The sequence below is a fragment of the Gopherus evgoodei genome, chromosome 1, assembly GCF_007399415.2.
Source record: "Gopherus evgoodei ecotype Sinaloan lineage chromosome 1, rGopEvg1_v1.p, whole genome shotgun sequence".
In the NCBI taxonomy this organism is placed as follows: Eukaryota; Metazoa; Chordata; order Testudines; family Testudinidae; genus Gopherus; species Gopherus evgoodei.
This window is the reverse complement of record NC_044322.1, coordinates 123,597,255-123,616,105: the sequence shown is the minus strand read 5'-3', so window position 1 is coordinate 123,616,105 and position 18,851 is coordinate 123,597,255. Positions and strand designations below refer to the sequence as shown.

The 18,851-nt window shown below is 42.7% G+C and overlaps 1 protein-coding gene across 3 annotated transcripts in view; it reads right to left on the bottom strand.

Moving 5' to 3' along the window:
• The window catches only part of JADE3 (jade family PHD finger 3), an 89,223-nt gene extending 74,482 nt beyond the window's left edge, over nucleotides 1-14,741 (bottom strand). For all 3 annotated transcript variants that reach the window (XM_030571378.1, XM_030571388.1, XM_030571398.1), the window contains exon 1: nucleotides 14,671-14,741. In XM_030571378.1, coding sequence (XP_030427238.1) covers nucleotides 14,671-14,689 — 19 coding nt within the window. In that variant the 5' untranslated portion in view covers nucleotides 14,690-14,741. The remainder of the gene's footprint in view (nucleotides 1-14,670) is intronic.
• Between the last annotated feature and the right edge of the window lie 4,110 nt (nucleotides 14,742-18,851).

Genomic DNA, 18,851 nt, shown 5'->3' with positions numbered 1-18,851 from the left:
CTGCCTTAGAACAGCTCTACAGACAATGACATCACCACCACCACCAGCTCATCTCAAAGAGGCCTCCCCTCCATATCAACAATTTAGCCAGTTTTCAACATGCTGTTAGGCAACCCCACAGGAGAAGAGGGAGTAGGGAAGAAGGAAAAAAAAGGTCTGTTTTAAACACCACAATGATTTTATCATGAAGAAAACAAAATTATGTATGACAGGTGCTAAAACTACTCAGTTCATAACTATTTTTATGACTACAGAAGTAACTGCCCCTTATCTTTATTCAAAGACCCACTGGCCCAGTTATGATTTTCAGCACTAGCACTTACGAACTGTGCACTACCGTTATCCACAGAAGGAACCCCTGACATTTACCCAGAAGTCAGAAAAGAGACTTCCATTTTGGCCTCAAAATAAGGTGTGGAATACAATCAAGGTGGCAATAATTCTGGAAGTAGAGATAGAGCGCCCATACACAGTAAACTGGACCTAAATAGCCTCACCTCTGTGGCTACGTATTTCATGGCAGTACCCAGAAAATAATTCTTCCTTAAAAATTATTTAAATTGTTAGTATCCCTTACTAACATGAAAGGGAAGCCTCATCTAACATAACACTCCTTTCATGCTCCACATCAGTCTGACAGAATTAACATGGAGTTCTAAGAAACAAGAAGTGTAATCCTGGCACCACTGAAGTTAGCAGTTTTGCCACTGACTTCAATGGGTTCAAGATTTTGCAATCTACTGACTTCGCTAGCTCCTAGCAGAAATCTAAAAGACACCAATTAGATTTGCTTTTTAAGACGTACTTAGCTTTGCTGGGTCCCAGGTCAACAAAGACTTAGATCAAATTAGGATATAAAAGCCTTTGTTTGTAGAGGTTGACTCTAGTAGGAAGCAGCATTATGAAGAGTAAAATTATGACAATAAAATAGTCTAAAAACTTCAAGGTCTTCCTAGTCTCCCTCCATTAGCTTAAAAAAAGTTACAGGAACAGTTTTGAGATATTGACATATAAAGCAAACATCTTAAAGCAAGCACGGCTTCCATTGGAGTTCAGAAAGGATTAAAGTAGAAATGTAAATAAATGCAGAAGTGATGCCTACCACTGTGTTTCAGTGATATTACAGTAACTGGGATAATTTATCAATTTCTCAGTCTCAACATAGAGATAGTACCATCAATTCTGAGAACTAAAGTACATAATGTCTCCCCTCAAAAAGAAACAGCAGTAATGCAATGATTAAGAGGTCATTTATGCTTACTGTAGGAGCCATGTTCAAGAGAAATTGTACACCCATTGAAATTACAATAGAGAAGCTTTGTACCAAATCTTCCACGTCTGAAAACCTTGCATTCAAACGAACAGATGACATTAAAAGTGAAGAATTATTCTGAAAAATGATTTAAAAAGCACATTAAGATATCTGTTCACTGGGTATTGTCTCTGCTTATTTTAATGACAAAAATTAGCTTTCATTGTTTTACTCTTAATAGCCCTGGAAAGCTAACAGTAATGTAAGAACCAGAGTTGAATTCTGCTCTCTAGTGAACCATCACCATAGCTAAAATTCAAAATTCTGATCAGTTACAACTATGCTACCAATTAAAGGAAAAAAGGTTGCACAGGAGTCATTGACAGCATTATCTGAGTACAATAAGGTGGCCCAGATATGCCTTACGGCATAATTAGTCCTGAAGAAACTTATTACTGATGACAATGCCTGATAAAAAAGCCAGTTTGACTTTCACTATAGGAGCCATGTCACAGCATGACAGGCAGAGAGTAAAGCCATTTCTATATTAAAACATGTATATCAGTGTAACTACGTTGATTTAGCTACATCAGTCCAAACCCTTAGACAGACTTGAGGCTGTATAAATTCTTCTAAAACCAATTCAGCTTATACCATTTTCTCCTTTTGTGCAGTTCTTCCAAAAAGCAACAAAACATTTTACAAATAGAAAAATTATAAAACCCACAAAATCTAGTAAAAAGGCATTTGGGAAAAAGTGTAGTATCTGAAGCTAATTTTAAACATTTGGAAATTAACTAGACCTCAAGTTGATATAGTCCCTTTGAGCTTTTATTTTTCTTGCAACAGAGCAAAACCAGAATTACTAATCACTCAAAGCCACATATAGCTGTAAATGCCAATCAAAAATTAGTAATAGGAGTATGACAAAGATCTAGTAGGAAGGTCAGTTTATATATTCATCTGTATATTTGTAATGTGTCCACACATAAGTTCTATGACAACTGAAAAACAAAACAGAACAAGACCACCTACTTATATGGAAGCAGAATTATGATCTACATCTTTTATATTTGTCACCTGAAGTGCGTTCTCATATACACACACACCAGTCAGAGTGAGAACATTTCTTCTCTCCCACTTAATTTAATAAAAAAAACTCTCACCAACAGAAGTTGGTCCAGTAAAGATTGCCTCACCACCTTGTCTTTTATATGATTTCCATGCATGCTAACAGACAGCAACTTTAAGTAGATGGTACTGTATACTTCACTTTTATGTCTGCCAGGAAATTATACCACTAACAAACAAACAAACAAACAAACAAACAGACAGACAGACAGACAATCTTCTACCTGACCTAAAGCATTTTCATTAAGTCCATCCAAAAAAAGAGCTGACAGAGGTGCTGGAATGTTTGCAGGCTTATTACAAACGAAACCTGGAAGAATTCACTTGCTGGAGTACAGCTCTGGGGTAAAGATAAATCTGATCCAGATGATTTACATGGTATCTGAGCAAACTGTTTGGCGGTGCCAAAAAAAAGGGGGTGGGAAAAGCAGTGACTTTCTAGAATCATTATAAAATAATTTGGGAAAATCAGCATCAAGATGTTAGAAGGTAAAAACACCAAATGGAAGAACTGCAAGTGTCAAATGCATGGTTGGAAAGGTAAATGGGACACAGAAGACAATGCATTCAAGCGTTTTTAAATACCTTTGACATTTGATTTATCCTATTCCCTCCCACTCCTATCTCAGCACTTAAGGTGGTTCAATTCTGGTTAAAAAATGCAGCAAGCCCTGGAAAGAGATGAGAAAACTAGAATAATAATTTAATCATTTTTTTAAGGCAGTGAAATAGTACCGTCAAAAGCAGTTAGATGCCCAGGCAGTCTGGTTGATGCTTGGTCGGCAGCTTTTTAAAAAAATTCAGAATTCAGCCATCCTGTTTTCCATTATTTTACTTCCATAGTTTTCTGCCATTTTTTGGCCACAATCTGACACTATCTTATTCACAAACCAGATTTAGGGTAGAAATATGGATATTCAGTTGTAAATTCTATAGGAGAAGGCATAAACTAGGGATTTAACCTCTTCCTCTTGTGCTGGCTCAACCCATGAGCTTTATATTTGGTAAATCATATTAGCTAAACACCACAAATATTCCATAGTTTCTCTGAATAGTTTTATTTTATCTTCATGCTTCCTGTGGCCCATTTCTGTTTAATTAGATCAAGCCAGATTTCCACTGAGAATGCAAGAGTAGCGTCATCAACATCCATCCATCTAATCCCTTGGAAACCTCTTTCAACTGCCAATGTAAATTCAACGTCTCTGTAGACAGCCTTGTTGTGTAAGATGCTGTATTGTGATTCAAGTCTCTCTCATGCTCAGTGCAAATTTCAATACACTTATGGTAGCTGGATGAAAATAGAGAATTTTCCAGAGACTTTGACAAAGTATCATTGGGAAGCTACTTTAAAGCCCGTTTAAGACACCAATCGCGTGTTTCATTAATGAAAGTGCTGGAAATTTTAAAAAAATTATTTTTATTGTGTTTTAGAGTTACTAGGTCTTATAAAGAAGTACGGTTTAAGTAAGCATGTTGAACACCCATATGTCAGAACTTTAGAATGATTTTACCCATAAAATTTTTAACTTTTTCTTTTTATTTCTGTTGTCTGAATAGATGGAAAAAGGCTAACCAAAAAAAAATTGTAGAGAAAAGTATCTTCAGCAAATTGGACACAATATTCTACCATTTCTCCCCCAAAGAAGAATCAACAGCATTAAACAAGAATGCATTTGCTCCATGTATGTATGCTTGGAGCCATTATTAGATCACTCACATTTTTCCAACCATTTAGTGTTAATATCAGTGCTGATTCTTTCAGTTCTTACTTTAATTTGATTCACTTTTACCACATTTAGATGTGAAACAGAGTTCAAATTTGTCTAAAGTAGTACATGCAGGGCAAGGTGCTTCACTTGCCTCTTTACAATGCTCATTTCATGCTACGCTGAAGGTGATTATAATGTTAGCATAAGATTGCAACTTCATTATCAAATTCAAGTCTCTGTCTTTTAAATGATAATCACCAGTTTGATCTTTGTCTCTCAAATAAATGGCAAACAGACTGTTGTTGAACAAAGCTGGATGTCGACGAGCTGACGGAATGTCCAAAACAGTGGCTTAAATTATTACAGCATAAATAGCAATGCTGACCAAACCATCAAAAGTCTCACTCACTTGGACAGGAAGAGCAGAACACTGAGCAACAGTGAAATTTTATTCAGTGGTACATTTGCTTTTTAAGAATCCAGAAAAACTGATTTTCTGCACTTCTTGAGCAGAGATGGTAAAAAAAAAAAAAAAAAAAAAAAAAAAAAAAAAAAAAAAGAGGGTGGGGGTGGGGCGGGGGATCTGACTAATTTCCCAGAGCCTGAAAGGCCTGGCAGCTGCTGAGTAAATTTCAATCAAGCGGTCAGGGTCCAGGGAGCAGATTTTATTTTGGAAACACTATGTTTCAGGGGGAAACCCTCTCCCCTACCCACACCCCACCCAGATTTCCAGTTCACAGGGCTTAAAAGTATTGGATTCTTTCTGACTGAAACAAAATCAAATTTCAAAACCATAATTTCCCACAATCCAGTAATCCTGCATGATGGCCAGCTCTACTCTGGTATAAGTATAACAAATAGGATTTAAGTGGTTCCAAGTAATAATAGAAAGAACAAAGTAAGTTACCAAGCAAAATAAAACAAAAACACACTAGTCTAGGCCTAATACATTTAAGAAACCTGAATAAAGGTATATCTCACCCTCAGAGATGCTCCAATAAGCTTCTTTCACAGATTAGACTCCTTCCTAGTCTGGGCCCAATTCTTTCCCCTGGTACAGAGATGACCACGAATTTAACCTATCTGGCTATTTATCGATGTTTATATTTCATTTTAAAACCATCATTTGTTTTGATTACTTCACTCCATTCAGTTATTTAAGGGAAAGGAGCCTCTCTGTTTCTCCCCTCCTTGGTACTGCAGATGTGGAAAATCTATTCTCTACTCTTGCCCCCTCATCTTCTATCTTGGAGCTGCCTCCTCAATGAATAACTTCTGTGCCTGCCTCTGCTGTTCCTTAGAGCTCTCCTAAGGAGCCACAAAATGAAACTCACATTCTGCTGAAGCGGAAAGCACATGACCAGGAATATATATATTTTTTTTTTTGGTGATCAGGCCCAAATCTGGATGGGATTTCTCCATACTATGTCACCATAACGGGTGATAAGTCCAGTTGGAATCAATTTGATATTAAGGCATGTAAGTTAATGCTAGAATGATATTAAAAAGAAAAATAAGAAACAACAGGCTGTTAAATGAGAATTAAAAAAAAGTCACAAATGATCCCACAAAGGACTTGTGATGCTTTTCCTTGTCAGGAGTATACACCTTCCTGGTTCATTAGGATTCTGCGTGAGACACAAAGAGACAGAGAGATGGAGAGGGGTCTATTCAGTCAATCCCCCTAATTTTTGCACAAACTATTATTAGTCTGGAAGTTTGTAACAGAGTTACCATATTCATTATTTTCATGTTTTAAAACAGTTTCCATCATTCAATCAGGGAGAAAAGTTGAAAAAGCTACTAGAGGGGAAGCTGTTCTAGACTTGATTTTAACAAATAAGGAGGAACTCCTTGAGAATTTGAAAGTAGAATGAAGCTTGGGTGAAAGTGATCATGAAATCATAGAATTTGCAATTCTAAGGAAAGGTAGAAGGGAGTACAGCAGAATAGAGACAATGGATTTCAGGAAGGCGGATTTTGGTAAGCTCAGAGAGCTGATAGGCAAGGTCCCATGGGAATTAAGACTGAGGGGAAAAACAACTGAGGAAAGTTGGCAGTTTTTCAAAGGGACGCTATTAAGGGCCCAAAAGCAAGTTATTCCGATGGTTAGGAAAGATAGAAAATGTGGCAAAAGACCACCTTGGCTTACCCTTGAGATCTTGTGTGACCTACAAAATAAAAAGGCGTCATATAAAAAATGGAAACTAGGTCAGATCACGAAGGACGAATATAGGCAAATAACACAGGAATGCAGAGGCAAGATTAGAAAAGCAAAGGCACAAAATGAACTCAAACTAGCTATGGGAATAAAGGGAAACAAGAAGACTTTTTATCAATACATTAGAAGCAAGAGGAAGACTAAGGACACGGTAGGCCCACTGCTCAATGAGGAAGGGGTAACAGTAACGGGAGACTTGGAAATGGCAGAGATGCTTAATGACTTCTTTGTTTCGGTCTTCACTGAGAAGTCTGAAGGAATGTCTAGTATAGTGAATGCTTACAGGAAGAGGGTAGGTTTAGAAGAGAAAATAAGGAAAGAGCAAGTAAAAAATCACTTAGAAAAGTTAGATGCCTGCAAGTCACCAGGGCCTGATGAAATGCATCCTAGAATACTCAAGGAGTTAATGGAAGAGGTATCTGAGCCTCTAGCTATTATCTTTGGGAAATCATGGGAGACGGGGGAGATTCCAGAAGACTGGAAGGGGGCAGATATAGTGCCCATCTATAAAAAGGGAAATAAAAACAACCCAGGAAACTACAGACCAGTTAGTTTAACTTCTGTGCCACGGAAGATAATGGAGCAGGTAATCAAAGAAATCATCTGCAAACACTTGGAAGGTGGTAAGGTGATAGGGAATAGCCAGCATGGATTTGTAAAGAACAAATCGTGTCAAACTAATCTGATAGCGTTCTTTGATAGGATAACGAGCCTTGTGGATAAGGGAGAAGTGGTGGATGTGATATACCTAGACTTTAGTAAGACATTTGATACAGTCTCGCATGATATTCTTATAGATAAGCTAGGAAAGTACAATTTAGATGGGGCTACTATAAGGTGGGTGCATAACTGGCTGGATAACCGTACTCAGAGAGTAGTTGTTAATGGCACCCAATCCTGCTGGAAAGGTATAACAAGTGGGGTTCAGCAGGGGTCTGTTTTGGGACCGGTTCTGTTCAATATCTTCATCAACGATTTAGATGTTGGCATAGAAAGTACGCTTATTAAGTTTGTGGACGATACCAAACTGGGAGGGATTGCAACTGCTTTGGAGGACAGGGTCAAAATTCAAAATGATCTGGATAAGTTGGAGAAATGGTCTGAGGTAAACAGGATGAAGTTCAATAAAGATAAATGCAAAGTGCTCCACTTAGGAAGGAACAATCAGTTTCACACATACAGAATGGGAAGAGACTGTCTAGGAAGGAGTATGGCAGAAAGAGATCTTGGGGTCATAGTGGACCACAAGCTTAATATGAGTCAACAGTGTGATACTGTTGCAAAAAAAAGCAAACATGATTCTGGGATGCATTAACAGGTGTGTTGTAAACAAGACACGAGAAGTCATTCTTCCGCTTTACTCTGCGCTGGTTAGGCCTCAACTGGAGTATTGTGTCCAGTTCTGGGCACCGCATTTCAAGAAAGATGTGGAGAAATTGGAGAGGGTCCAGAGAAGAGCAACAAGAATGATTAAAGGTCTTGAGAACATGACCTATGAAGGAAGGCTGAAGGAATTGGGTTGGTTTAGTTTGGAAAAGAGAAGACTGAGAGGGGACATGATAGCAGTTTTCAGGTATCTAAAAGGGTGTCATCAGGAGGAGGAAGAAAACTTGTTCACCTGAGCCTCCAATGATAGAACAAGAAGCAATGGGCTTAAACTGCAGCAAGGGAGATTTAGGTTGGACATTAGGAAAAAGTTCCTAACTGTCAGGGTAGTTAAACACTGGAATAGATTGCCTAGGGAAGTTGTGGAATCTCCATCGCTGGAGATATTTAAGAGTAGGTTAGATAAATGTCTATTAGGGATGGTCTAGACAGTATTTGGTCCTGCCATGAGGGCAGGGGACTGGACTCGATGACCTCTCGAGGTCCCTTCCAGTCCTAGAGTCTATGAGTCTATGAGATTAAACAATACCACATGACTAACCACTTACTAGAAATAACAAGGAACCGAACATTTCATGAACAATCCATACACTGAGATTTCTTCCTTGAAATTATTTGAATACTTACAAATAGCTAACACATTCCAAAACGTCAAACATTAGTTTGTGAACTTGCTAAACAAAGAAAGGGCTAAATTCATAATTACACCTCTACTCCGATATAACACGGTCCTCTGGAGACAAAAAAACAAACAACTCACCGCATTATAGGCGAGACATTATAGCGAACTTGCTTTGCCCCCCCCCCCCCCCCCCGTTCCTTCTTCCCTTCAGAAACCCCAGTCCCTCATCACCCCCAGGACGCCACCCCTTACCCAACCCCCCACCGCCCCCTGACTGCTCTCACCCCTATCCACCCCCCCACCCCCTGACAGGCAATCACTGGCAGCGGCAGGAAGCCCCAGCCCCCGCTGCACTCACCAGCAGTGGCGGAAGCAAAACAGCCCAGACCCAGTCCACTCCACTCCGCCAGATCCCATCTGTGGCACTCGGCTTCCCGCCATCGGTAAGTGCAGGGAGGTTGGGGAAAAGATGCCCCCCCACTCACCTGCGGAGGGAAGTGGAGCAACGCAACCCCAGCCTGCTCCCCTTTCCTTGCCCTGGCCCCAGCCGTGTCGCTGGGGGGCACCAGGGGCGGGAAGTGGAACGCCACGGCTGGAAGCTGGCGGAGTGGAGCTGGGCTGCTCCACTTCCGCCACTGCTGGTGAGTGCAGGAGGGAGGGGAAATCCCTTCCCCCAAGCGACACGGCTAGGGGGAGAAGCAGAGCGGGCTGCTCCTAGCCCCCCCGCTAATCCCCCAGGCCACTCTGGGACTGCAGGGCCCCCAAAAGTGCCCTCCCACGGTTCCTGCCCCCCCAGACCTTGGGGGGGGAGCCCCTGACCACCCCCGAGACCCTCTGCTCCTTATTGAAACCCTCAGCCCCAGCCTGGCCTAGCACCCTTAACACGCTGCTCAGAGCAGCATGTCAGAGCTTTACCTCCTTGTATGTGAACCCACCTTATACTGAGTCGCATTATAAAGGGGTAGAGGTGTATTTTAAAATTGAGACAGCAAAGAGATACACCAAACATAAAACTGTAGAATGGAGTCATTTCTCTTTAAAAATTCCAGAAGCATTGAAATTATTCACCTATAACTGTCCAGAAAACTAAATCTTTACCACAAGACTAAGTGGTAAATTTGGCTATGATCACAATTTGTCAGCAACAAAGTGACTAAAACCCCACTTTACAATTCTATAGCTAAATGTGCATTGCATCTTAATCACATCTCCATAATTTAAGATAGATGCATAGTAAGAACATACCAACCTGCCTTAACTGGCTCTTTAAAGTATCCTTCATAAATATATATGATGTTTTAAACAAATTTCTTTGTTTTAAGTAGAAAACTAACATCTGAATACATACACACACACACACACAAACCAGTAACAAACCAGCTTAATTCAGAGCCCCACAAATTCAGTCCCAGGCAAATAACTTACCTTCAAACAAGAGTGTAGAAGAGAGCTACTCTTATTTTTGTTTGACCTGTACCAGTTTTCATCCAAATATCACTAAATGTGTTCTACAAAGTGGGTAAGAACTATTATCTGTATTCTAGAGATATAAAGAAAAGTTGTACCCTTCAGCAAATAATATACAATGAGTTAACTGTATAGGTGGGACTAAAATCCAAGCCTCCAGACTCTAGGCAGCATGATCAAGTGGGCATGAAGTTTCCAAAGATTATTTAGATATAGTTTAGATTCTTACCTACAGAAATATTGTGAGTTTTAAACAGATATCTTATTTTAGATCTCATGTTTATTATTCTTTTAAATCAACAGAACACATTAAAATTAAAATTCTTGTAACCACGCGGCTTTTATCATGCCAGCAAGGGATCTGAAACACCATATAATTTATAGGAAAATGCAAATATAAAACCAAAGCTAATGGTAGGGGCCTCAGGGGCAGTAATAGGATCTCAGACTACTTTTAACTCATTTTTTAAATTGGCTCGATTTCAAGTTGACTCTATCCCTTTTATAATATAGGCACAAGGATGAAACTTACAAGGGGGACTTTGGCATCAATGATATTCACATAAAATGATTGCTCTGATGCTTCCTAACCAGGGCCGGCTTTAGGAAGTGCGGGGCCCAATCCGAACAGTTTCGACGGGACCCCAGCAGGGATGACTGGAAAAAAAACAAACAAACAAACAAAAAAAAAAAAAACCACACCAAACACATGGGGCTTGTACTCACCGGGTGGTGCTCCAAGTCTTTGGTGGCACTTCGGCAGTGGGTCCTTCACTCACTCCAAGTCTTCGGAGGCACTGAAGGACACGCCGCTGAAGTGCCGCCGAAGACCCGGAGCAAGCGAAGGACCTGCTGCCAAAGTGCCACCAGAGACCCGCAGTGCCGTCAGCTGAGTAAAAATTAAAAAGGCGCCTCTAGCCAGGGAAGGGATTCTCACTGGGTGCGGGGCCCTCTTAGGCACGGGGCTCGATTCAAGGGAATTGGTGGAATAGACCTAAAGCCGGCCCTGTTCCTAACCCTGTAGGAACCTGAAGTCTGCATCAGAAAAGCCTCTACGGTGCCTACATTTTGACAGCTGGGCATGTGCAAAGCCAGCTCAGTATGACACTGCCCACCAACTTGGTGCCTAAATCACACCCACCTACGCCCCAGTGGGATTCTCAAATGAGGCATTCCACACCTATCTTGCCCTGGGGCCCAATTCAGGAGACAAGTTCTGAGCACCCCTAAACCTACACAACAGATACAAAAAGTGGCAGTCACGCCACCCCCTCCTTCCCAGTAACCTTTAGCACAATGGCTGGCGTACTCACCAAGACTTTGGGAGACCAGGGTTTCATAGCGATTTCATAGAATATCAGGGTTGGAAGGGACCTCAAGAGATTATCTAGTCCAACCCCCCCCAAGAGCTGGATCTTTAATTTGGGTCACTGGACTAGGGGTATTTGGGGGCAGGTCTCAATCTCTCCTATTGAAGCCACAACCATAAATATTTTAAAGAACTGCTAAGAGCAAAATGCACTCAACATTCTCCACAAGAGTAGAAGTTCAGCAATAAAGAACTAAAGTATGCTTTTTCAAAAAGCTGTTGAGTAACTTACGGGTAAACTGCTATTTTTAAAAATGGCAAGACTTAAGATAAAAAAAATAATTTAAATTTTACCTTATTAAAACAACAAGGATGACAGTTTCTGAGATCCCAAGAAATGAGACACAAACTTTCTATTTCTCTGTCAGAGTGAGTTCACAAGCAACAGGTAGAAAGGGAAAGAGGATTTAACCCCAATCCTGCCCAGAGGCCCCCTAATGTAGACACTTATACTCACAAAAGATTCTATTGATTTCAATAAACCCCTGATGTGGCAATAAGTTTCAACACCACTACAGGTGTTCATGTGTCATCTCCTTTGCAAATCTTTGCTTCAGGTACCTGCTATATTACTCACTCACTCTAGAAAGAAAACAAGGCAAACAGCTGCTCAGATTTCTCAGAATCTTAAGGAAACAGTTTTTGTAAAGGTGACCTACAAAATAAAGGGGGAAAAGAGGGGTTATAGCTTTTTTGGTGATTTACAGTCCACACAAAAACTGAAAAAGATTTTCACACCTCTGCAAAAGTTTTGTTCCCCCTGCTTTCCTTAAGACTTAAAAATATAAGGCATGTCATGTCTAGTCTGACTAGAAGTCAGAAGTTCACACAACAAAAACCCAAGACATTTTAGAGCACACCCTACTGTGAAATAATTTTTTTTTTAAATTGACTCATTTGAAAACTCATTTTTCTACTAGAACAGCCTTTCAATATCACTTACTTAAACAAAAAAAACTTGTAAGGTATTTCTGATTTCCAGTTTATAATTTCTGAGGGTCTTCTGGGCAGCCCTAAAGTTACACTACCAAGCATGCTCAGATCTTCCTGTTCTTCTCTGTGCACATGACCATGCTCCCAGCATTCTAGCTTAATCAGAGCTGAAATTGAAAAATATCCTCGTGTATTGTTCAGAAACAGTAGATGCAACTGAGCTCCCCACAAAACAGCATATCATAGGTGTGTCACCTACATGATGTAAGAAGTGCAACTGATCAACAAAACAGTGAATCTTGTCACACACAAACTGCTTTAAAATGCATGAAGAAAAACTATAAAAGAACAGCTCTCTAATCTCTAAAAAACAGGAGTACTTGTGGCACCTTAGAGGCTAACAAATTTATTTCAGCATAAGCTTTCGTGAGCTACAGCTCACTTCTTTGGATGCATAGAATGGAACACACAGACAGGAGATATTTATACATACAGAGAACATGAAAAGGTGGAAGTATGCATACCAACAGGAAGAGTTTAATCAATTGAGATGAGTTATCAGCAGGAGAAAAAAAAACTTTTGAAGTGATAATTAAGATGACCCATAGAAGGTGTGAGGAGAACTTAACACAGGGAAATAGATTCAATTAGTGTAATGACCCAATCATTCCCAGTCTCTGTTTAAACCTAAAATACCATTGGACTAAATTGAAAGCTCAATCACCTAGAAAGATGCTTCCACCCTGAGTTCTGAATTATGTATAATTAACCTTTTCACAACACCAAAAATGCACAATTCACAGAAATTATGTTTTTAATAACAGTGCAGTATTTAAATAATATGAAAATGGAGGATTAAATATCTCTAGCTGCATCACAATATTTTAACACTCTTTCATAGCTTGTCATACAATATAGTTGATTTGTAAGCATTATTATTTGTATTACAGTAACACCTACTCATTGTGTTGGGAGCTCTGCAACTGTAAAATAAGACAGACTTGTCATGACAACATTAACCAAATACAGTATGAAGGGTACTGAAAGGTGTTTTCTGGAATGCCAGCAACAGAAACCTCCACTTTCTAATTCAAGTCCTAATGTGACATTTATCAGAGGGGTAGCCGTGTTAGTCTGTATCCACAAAAACAATGAGGAGTCCAGTGGCACCTTAACTAACAGATTTATTTGGGCATAAGCTTTTCTGGGTAACAAAAGCCCACTTCTTCAGATGCATGGAGTGAAAGTTACAGATGCAGGCATAAATGTGACATTTAGCACTCTGTCGGATTCCCCACTGTAAAGTAATGATACTACTTACCTGCGTCACACTATGCTATGATTAATGTGTAGAATAATTACTTCTAACACTGTGTACATGTAAAGATTATGCAAGTACATAGTAGTTTAGCTAAAATAATATCTAGTAAGAAGTTTTTAAAGCTAAAAGATCAAGTATTTCAGATTCATAAAAAAATCTGATTTACCTGCACTCATCAAGTGAGAAATACTGCCAACACATCCTATAAAGACCTTAAGACAACTCTTTATTCCTGACTTTATTCCTCGTGGCAGAATATGTCCCTATTTATTCCAAAGGCAATACTCATTTTGCATACTAGGCTAACGTCCCACCACACCCAAATGCACTCTTTCATGATTAAGCAGACTAGTGCAGAAACTAACAAGTCTTCACATCTATCTGCAGTGAACAAAGAACATTTCAGCATGGACTTCTCTTATTAGGCGTATGCGCAGAGCATGGTGTAACAAAGCCCTGATCGGTTCTTTTGGCATTATCACAGTATTTATAGTTTACATGCAAAGAGATCATAATAAAAAATAAGTGCACGCTGACCTGGTGAGCCCATCCACAAATCACCTTTGCTTTCAGCTTGATTAGCACAAGAGGCTCATCTACACAAATCACATTTTCGTGCAGGGGGGCATTTATTTCTTACATCCACTAATCAATTTAAGCTACATCAAAATAAGCCACTCTAAACAGAAATAACTGTGCCTCTATAGGGTTTTAACTAAAATCGGTTTTAAAAGATCACAATGCTACTTAAACTGGGGCAACTTCCTCGAACTGACAAGGCCTAAAGTGGCAGCACCCCTGCCCGCGAGAGCCTTGATTCAGCACACAATGCGGGAGCCGAGAGCGAGAGCAATCAAAGGGACGCTTGCAGCTCGTGCACTTGTTATTGCCCCTTTGTCGGCACACGTGGGGGCCGAAAGGGAGAGAAAAGTTCTGCGAGGAGCTGCCGAGCGAGTCAGCCCCAGGCTCCCCCCACAGGATGCGGCTCCCACGCACCCCGCACCCCGAGGCTGCGCCGCCGCCAGGCGCGGCTGCCTTCGCCCCGGTGGCTGGCGCCCCCGCCCCAAATGCTGCCTCAGGTCCCGGGCCAGTGCTCCGGAGCCGCCTAGGGAGACAAGCCCAGCTCGGGGCCCTGCAGCAGCCGCCGCTGCCGCCCCCGGCCCTGCCGGGAGAGGGAGCCGCGCAGCCCCCGCGGCCTTGGCGCCAACTGCCCCGCGCCGCCTCCACGAGGCTCCGGCCCGCAGGGCCCCGCTCACCTTCTGGCCGCGCCCGCATCCCCCGGCGTGTGCGGCCGCAGCGGCTCCGGGGCGCTCAGGGCCGCTCCCCGCCCTCCCCGGCCGGGGCGTCCCCGCTGCCGCCTCCCCAGTCCCCGGCCGCGCGCGCGCCTAGGCCCCAGCCGCCCAGCTCATGCCGGCCCCGCGGCTCGCTGCTGGCGCTGGCAGGCGGCGGAGGCCGCACACAGGAGCCCTATTGTACCAGGGCCGCCGCGGCGCCAGGCCCCGCCCCTTCCCGGCCCGGCCGGCGCGTCCCGCCGCCGCTGCGCAGAGCAGAGCGGCCTCCCCGCGCCAGGGCCCCCTCGCAGCCCCTGGCCCGAGCCCGCCGCGGGATCGGGTCCTACACGCCGCCCGCGGGGCAGGTAGCGGGGCACGGGGATCCCCTGGGGGCCACCCACCCACCCAGTGTCGGCTCCTCGGCTGTGCCACAAGGGCGGAGGCTGCTGGGATCCATCCCCCTCCCCAGCCAGCGCACAAGAGCCGCCCTCGAACAACGGAGCAGGTGGCAGAAGGGGAAGCCGAAGCGGACACGGGCGCTGGCTCAGGCCACACACACACCCTCAACCCGCCGGCAAGAGGCACGATTCGAGCTCGGGACCGCCAGCCTCAGGCCTGCGGAAAGCAGCTGCTGGGCTGTTTTTAACCATCCTTGGGCACCTTGGCCCTGCTCCGGCACGCACTGAAGCGCAAAACTTCCCCTGAACTTCATGGGGTTACTCACATGTGGAAGCGTTTGTGGGATCGTAGCTTCACTACGTCAGAAAGTGGTTTGTTTTTAAATAGCACTTAGTGCCATCTCTAAGCACTTTAATTCTCAGTACTTGACATGTATGAATTATATTTGCCATCTTTACCAAGTGGTGGCATGCCACTCTGGCTGCCACTGCCCTGGCTGAAAGAAGCATGCCTCAGTACACCTTTGTGCAAAATACAAAAAGACCTAATTGACAACCAAAACCTGAAAAAAAAAACAGAAAACAAACCCAATTCAAATAAAACTAACCAAAACAAATGAGAATTACATCATGCTCTGAATTTCGGCAGACCATCAAAGAGAAGGCTCAGCCAGGATGCTGGCACATTTTATCTTTTAAAAAAAAAAAAAAAAGTATCTCAATCTGATTTCACCCACCTCAGTGGATGTAAGGTAAGTGGTGCTTTTTATAAAGCATTTACCCGGGCCCCTGAAACTTTAGGACTTTAAGAATGAGAGTCAGCACTCTGAATTCCACCCAGTAATTAATAGGAAACAAGTTCAGAGTTGGTCTGATTTTAAGTACACATTATTAGTTAATCTAAGCTGGAATTTATCACATGGAAATGTAAGACACAATATCTGTCTCAAAGAATTTACACTCTAAGATACTGATCTTCCAGATAGATATGGGAATAACTTTATGCACATGAGTAAATGGGGCTACTTGTGTAGTTACTGATAAAAGTGCAAGATTAGGGCCTAAATTTACAATCTCCAGCCCACAATCCTTACAAAATAGACAGTTGCATGCTGCACCTGTATCAAAGTATAAATTGGTCTTTTAAGTGACAAAAAAGCAATGGATGGCTACATGTAAAGTCTGGCCAGTGACCAGATTCGGGTTTTACCTATTTTGACCTATTTCAAATAAAAAGCCCTCATCCATTGCTCTGAGAAACATTACAGTAAAATATGCAGTTGAAACAAAGGATGGCAAAAATTGCTATGGACCACCACTGTTACCTGAGAATCAAAGAGCAGTGATAGCTCCAGCAGACCATCAGATTGAAAATGTTTTTGGCAAAAGATCAACAAAACACCTTCAATAATAGTTGCAGACTCCACCCCAGATAATTCCTTATGCTAAGTATCAGTTATGTCATAGATCAGTTTAGAGGCAAATAAAACACATCTATCTTAGATACTTGTATAGCCTCCATCACCCATAGCATGTGAATACTTCACAATCCTTAATGGATATATCCTCACACCATCCTGTGAGGTAGGGAGGTACTGCTATTCCTGTTTCACAGATGGGAGGCTAAGTTCACCCAAGGTCATGCAGGAAGCCTGTAGCCATGTGCTAGGCTAGAACCCTAATTGCTATCAGCAGTTCTCAAACTTTAGCAACCCAAGGACCCCCATTTTGATTTAAAATTTTTCACGGACCCCTAAGCCCCAGGCCCTGCTTCAACTCCACTCCTTCCCCCAAGCCCTCCCACACCACTTCCTGGCCCCGCTCCACTCCTGCCCCTCCTCTTCCCATCCCCTCCCTTGAGCATGCCCCATCCCTGCTCCTTCCTCTCCCTCCCAGTGGCTCCTGCACACCACTGAACAGCTGTTCTGCAGCATGCAGGAGGCTCTGGGAGGAGTTGATCAGCAGGGCCAGTGGCCCCAGATATAATTCCACCCCCTCCCCACTCCTCCCCTTCCCTCCTGCAGGCTGCTGCACAGCTGTTCCTCGGCATGCAGGAGATGCTGGGAGGGAGAGGGAGAAGTTGATCAGCACCCCCGCGGACCCCAGTTTGAGAAACACTGCACTAGACCATCCTTCTCTCAGCTAGCCACTAGGAAGATAGTGAAGCTGTAATAATATGGGCAGACTAAGAAGAGGATGAAGAGCATAGCGTGATGACTTCACCCCAGAAAGTCTCACACTCTTCCACAAGGACTTTATGTACACAATGAAGAAGAGGGGTGGCAAAACAGAACCTTTAGTTAACTTTTGCATACCATAGGATATATTTTTAATAAAAGATTTGATTAGACAGAAACCACATTCAAATGGTGAGGATAACTATGTGGTCATTTTTTTCATGTACCAATGAGCACGTCATTCTGTATTCTGTCCCATTATTGTATGTTTCCCAGAACAAATGCTAGCATGCTGTGATGGGTTGGATCACAGAAACCCCTTTGGGACTGACACCTGATGTGCTTAGACTACCTCTGAGCCTGTTTTCCCTGCCAGCTTGGGACTTCAGTGCCTTGCCTGGTTTGAGCCAGACACTCTAGTGTGCTACAAACACAGACCCAGGTACGAACCACATCTCCCAAAAGCTGCAGGCTTAACTGAAAACAGCTTAAGAAGTGCTCCTGTTTCCAGCACTTGATACCCAAACTCCCAATGGGGTCCAAACCCCAAATAAATCCGTTTTACCCTATATAAAGCTTAAACAGGGTAAACTCATAAATCGTTCGCCCTCTATAACTCTGATAGAGAGATGTGCACAGCTGTTTGCCCCGCAAGGTATTAATACATACTCTGGGTTAAATAATAATTAAAAAGTGATTTTATTAAATACAAAAAGTAGGATTTAAGTGTTTCCAAGTAATAACAGACAGAACAAAGTAAATTACCAAGCAAAATAAACTAAACACGCAAGTGTAAGCCTAATACAGTAAAACTAAATGCAGGTAAATCTCACCCTCAGAGATGTTCCAATAAGCTTCTTTGACAGACTAGCCTCCTTCTAGTCTGGGCCCAATCCTTTCCCCTGGTACAGTCCTTGTTCCAGCTCAGGTGGTAGCTAGAGGATTTCTCATGACTGCAGCCCCCTTTGTTCTGTTCCACCCCCTTATATAGCTTTGGCACAAGGCAGGAATCCTTTCCCTCCCTGGGTTCCCACCCCTCCTTCTAAATGGAAAAGCACCAGGTTAAAGATGGATTCCAGTTCAGGTTACATGATCACATATCACTGTAAGGCCATGGCTACACTGGCTCTTTACAGCACTGCAACTTTCGCACTCAGGGGTGTAAAAAAAACAACCCCTGAGCGCTGCAAGATACAGCGCTGTAAAGCCTCAGTGTAAACAGTGCCGCAGCGCTGGGAGCGCGGCTTCCAGCGCTGCAAGCTATACCCATAGAGGATGTGGAGTACGTACAGTGCTGGGAGAGCTCTCTCCCAGCGCTGGCGCTGCGACCACACTCGAAACTTCAAAGCGCTGCCGCGCAAGTGTAGCCATACCCTAAGACTCCAAACCTACTTGTGAGCACACAGGTATACAGGAAGACTTACAAGAAAACAGAGCCATCTACAGTCAATTGTCCTGGTTAATGGGAGCTGTCATGAACAGATAGTTAAGGGTTAATGTCTCTTTTACGTGTAAAGGGTTAATGTCTCTTTTACCAGAGGACCAGTCAGGAAACAAGATACTTTCAAATCTAGGTGGAGGGAAGCCTTTG